Source organism: Gavialis gangeticus, unplaced genomic scaffold (assembly GCF_001723915.1).
Source record: "Gavialis gangeticus isolate Ggan-Ray unplaced genomic scaffold, GavGan_comp1, whole genome shotgun sequence".
Lineage (NCBI taxonomy): Eukaryota > Metazoa > Chordata > Crocodylia > Gavialidae > Gavialis > Gavialis gangeticus.
This window is the reverse complement of record NW_017728992.1, coordinates 99605501-99610082: the sequence shown is the minus strand read 5'-3', so window position 1 is coordinate 99610082 and position 4582 is coordinate 99605501. Positions and strand designations below refer to the sequence as shown.

General features: G+C 50.5%; 1 protein-coding gene across 4 annotated transcripts in view; it reads right to left on the bottom strand.

The window, feature by feature from the left end:
• MIB1 (mindbomb E3 ubiquitin protein ligase 1) overlaps positions 1-2923 on the bottom strand; it is a 159041-nt gene extending 156118 nt beyond the window's left edge. For 2 of the 4 annotated variants that reach the window (XM_019526134.1, XM_019526154.1), the window contains exon 1: positions 2648-2922. In XM_019526134.1, coding sequence (XP_019381679.1) covers positions 2648-2876 — 229 coding nt within the window. In that variant the 5' untranslated portion in view covers positions 2877-2922. Of the gene's footprint in view, positions 1-2647 lie in introns of all 4 variants that reach the window. The other 2 variants (XM_019526144.1, XM_019526125.1) reach the window with 2 other exon arrangements.
• Between the last annotated feature and the right edge of the window lie 1659 nt (positions 2924-4582).

The window sequence follows — 4582 nt, the reverse complement described above, 5'->3', positions numbered from 1 at the left end:
ACTGGATAGGCACCTGGCTGGGGTCTTATGACCCCTCCCACCCCAGTGCTCCTTCCTGCCCATGGCAGGGGGTCAGACTAGATGATCTGTCTAGGTCCCTTCCGACTCACTGATTCTATGATTCTATGATATTAGTACCAAAACTCTTATTATAACCCAAACTATGTCTTATTCTGGTGACCTGTCCTTTAAATGACAGGTGGCCAAAAAGCAGTGTCAGATATGGCAGGGACAAGCACAGTGTCAGATATGGCAGAAAACACATCAGCAAGTCAGGTAGGCAGCATAGGACAAGAAGCAGGAAGCAGAGCAGAGGATTGGGAAGAAGATCAGAGTGGCATTCAGGGAGGGTGTGGAACTAATTTGTGGCACGTCTGCCAAAAAGATTGGACCTCACTATTTAAACATTACTGTCCTTCTCCTTACTGCTTAGCATACAAACCCTCACCAGCTAAATCTAGCAGCTTGCTAGCTTCATACAGCAGTTCAAAGGGGATGCCCAAATGGGCACAAACTTCAGGAACAGAAACCCTATTTAGTTTTAACAGTAAAAAAAAACCCTTGCAAAGACTTTAAAAAAGCATGCTAAGAGTTTCTCCAAAGCAGCATGAGAGTATGATTTGTCACTAGTACAAAGCAGGAACTCTAATATAATTTCTTGCATAGAGTAATTCATTTATATGCATATTGGATAAGCACATAATTTCCTTGACCACATAATACAATATCCCATCCCAATTTTGTCTTTTTTTACCTCCTGCTTACAGAATTGTAAAAAATTCTGGTTACCTGCATTTTAGTTAAGTGCATGAAGTGCTAAAGCACATGAACACTTGAACTGCACTCCTTGTAACTAGTAAAACTATCAATTTCTATGAGAGGCACAGATTTCTTAGGGCAATACCTTTTATTGGACCAACTATGTAGCTGGGATAAAGTCAGACAAGCTTTCGAATGGAAGGTGCAACAGCTGCTGCTGTGACTGCGCTCCTGCAGGCCTCACCACATTTGAAAGCTTGTCTAACTTTACCCCAACTCCATAGTTGGTCCAATAAAAGATACCATCCTAAGAAATCTGTGCCTTGCATAATTTCTGGACCACCATGGCTACAACATCACCCTTACTCTACTATATCAATTTCAAGGTTGCAGAGGCATCCTAGTACTAACTAGGCCCTGTCAATTCCAAGGGTATTAAGGCCCAGAAAGCACTTTGGGAAACCAGGGACAGGGCCTTTCACTAAGTGTCAAAGGCTTGGTACAAGCAGTTCCTGTAATGAATAAGCCTTGCTATTTTTGAGCATGGACTGAGGCATCAGCCCTGAGGCTATGCTTTTAAAAGGGTGAATGCCACACCCTCACTTGTAAAAAATGGGGAGGGGGGCAATCTTTGAACAGGGAGGGATGCCTCCATGAGGTCTTTCAGATGCAGAAGTTATTTCTAAGCAGGCTCCTCCCTTAGGGCATTTGTACACATGCTTGCGTCACAGCACCGGGTGCTTTTAAAAGTGCCCAGCACTGTGGCACATGCATTTGTATAAATGGCAAAAATGCGTCAGCGCTAAGAAAGTGGCGGCAGCGCACTTTTGAACTAAAACACATGATTTGTATGAACGGCAAAATGCACATCAGTACTGAAAAAACGGTGACAGCGCACTTCTGAATTAAAACGCACCAAAGGTGTCTAGTTCAAAAGTTCACTGTGGCCATTTTCTCAGCGCCAACACATTTCGCCATTTATACAAATGAATGTGATGCAGCGCCGGGCACATCCACTCACATTCTGGATTTCCGGTACATCAGAGCAGACAAACGTATGTGTATAAATAAATGCCCCCAGAGCTCAACCCAAACAAGGAAAGTTACAGAGAGACATAAGGAAAACCTCTCTCACGAGTAGGGCAGCAAAGCGCTGGCACATGCTGCCCAGACAGGCTGCAGCATCTCCACCCATGGAGATTTTTAAGCCCTGGCTAGACAAAGTCTTGGCAGGGATGATGCAGTTACAGCTGGAGCTGCTTGGAGCAGGGGGTGGGACTAAACCTGTGTTTCTCAACATGTGGGTCACGACCCAAAAGCGGGTCGCAAGACTACATAAGGTCGTGCACAAACTTTAAAAATGGATTCTCCTTTAACAAAGAAGAATGCGGGAAATGGTGGCTTTTCCCTAGCAGGATGGCAGAATTTCAGCCTGCAAGGGGCTGCTGCATGCACACCCCATCCTGCCCCACACAATGGGGGGGTGGGGGCAGTGGGTCACAAGCGAGGAGCACTAGGTTGTGACTGGGCCATCAGTGTTTACAAACGGGTCCTGATCCAAAAACACCCATGGCCTGGGACTATGCGGTCCTCCCCCACCACCACATTCGCAAAGAGGACACATCCTCCAGGCTCATACACCCCCAACCACTGCCAGGCAGCAGGCTTTATTACAGGCAGCCCCAACCCCCACCCCAGAAACCCAGTTTGCGGTGCCCGGCTCTTTGGGCAGATGCAATACCTTTCATGAGACCAACTAACCAGCTGGAAAAAATGGTTCTCTGCAAGCCTTCAACACAAGTGCCCTTTACTTAGGGGAGAAACGTGCCAAGCAAAAAATAAGGGGGGGGGTTCAAAGGAGACAAACACGGGCCCCCCCCCCGCTCACCGGTGGGCGCGCTGTCGAGGACGCGCAGGTCGTAGGCCCCGGAGCAGCGGTAGTTGGCGGCCGTGCCGTTGTCCCACACCACCACCACCTCCTCGGGGCTCTCGAAGCTGCGCACGGTACCCGCGTGGCCCTCGCCGCCGTCCTGCTTCCCCCACTTCCAGTCGGGGCCCCGCACCACGCGCGCCCCCACCCCCTCCACCATCACGCGGTTGTTGCGCGAGCTGCTCATAGCGGCGCGGAGCAGGGCAGCGGCGCCCCGACCTGCGCGAATCCCCCCACCCACCCCCGGCGCAAGGCCCCACGGCAGCTCCCCAGCCTCGCCGCTACATCCGGGACCCGCGCGGGCCGGATCCGGGAAGCCGGGGGAGGGGCAGGTGCCGCTTTCCTCAGTCCTAGCCAATGCGCATGCGCCACCCTCAGTTGTGACCAGACGGAAGAGGAGCGCGGCGCCCCCTGCTGGGGCCGGCCTGTCCGGCGAAGGGCGGGAGGGCAGATCGTGCCCGCGGCGGCATCTGACCCGCACAGCCCACGGCGGGGGGGAAACTAGTGTTTGTGTGACACTCAGTGGACGAACGTGTGTGTGTCCGTCAGTTCACAGGGACGCACGCACGCACACGTTAGTCCACAGAGTAACAGACACGTGGTAGTGGACTAACGTGTGTGTTGCACTAAATGAACTAACACACTGACGCATGCGTGATGCTCCGTGGACCAACGTCTGTGTATGACAGCAGACTAACGTGTCATTATGTGTATGACAGTGCACAGAGTAGCTCACAAACACACGTATGCACACACTGTCCACTGAGTATCTCTCTCTCTCACACACACACACACACACACACAGCCACATGCACAAACAGTTCACTGAGTGTCACACACACACTAGTCCAGTGTCTCAGACCCGTTAGTCCACTGAGCATCACATGCACATTAGTCCACTGAGCATCATACACACATTAGTCCACTGTCACACACACGCACGCTAATCCAGTCACCCACACCCATACACTTTAGCCCACCGAGTGTCACACACGTTAGTCCGCTGTTACACACAGACTTGCGTTAGTCCACTGTGTCACATACATTCACACATGTTAGTCCACTGAGTCTCTCTCTCACACACCACACACACACATTAGTCCAATGTCAGATACACAGATGTTAATCCAGTCTCACACACATACAAGTCCACTGAGTATCACACACACTAGTCCAGTGTCACTCTCACACACACATTCTGTCTCTCTCTCACACACACACACACACAGTTTGTCCACACAGTCCACTGTCACTCACACAGATATAGTCCACTGTCACATGCACACACAAACGTTAGCCCAGTTTCACACACAGGCACATGCATTAGTCCACTGTGTCTCTCATACACACGTTAGTCCACTGATTATGACAAAGGCACATGCATTAGTCCATTGAGTCTCTCTCTCTCTCTCTCTCTCTCACACACACATTAGTCCTCGCACTCACATAGTCTACTAAGTGTCACACCCATTTAGTCCACTGAGTCTCAAGCAGAGTGTTGTAGCCCCCTGGGGTGCCCTGGGCTCCTATCGAGGGCCCACACTCTGTTAGCGCTCTTAGGGGGATGGGCATGCTTCACAAGAAAAACTTAGGATTTTCAACTAGGAATTCAGGGTGATTAAAACACTTTGCCCTGCTGATGTCCGAGTCCTTCACAACAGAAGAGTTGCTCAGAATTTTTCCATAGTCAAAAGAGGAGGGAAAACTAAGAGCTGATGTGTTTCAAGAGGGGCCTTGAGTCTATGGAGGGACGTTGCAAGTATGAAGAGGCTGAGAACCACAGGGTTAATCCATAAGATGCACATGTACCCTGCCGTCTGCTAGGCAGATAGACAGACAGCTGCCAATGCATCCTCTGCTGCCAACAGAGGTATGAGCTGTCGGAGCAGGGTA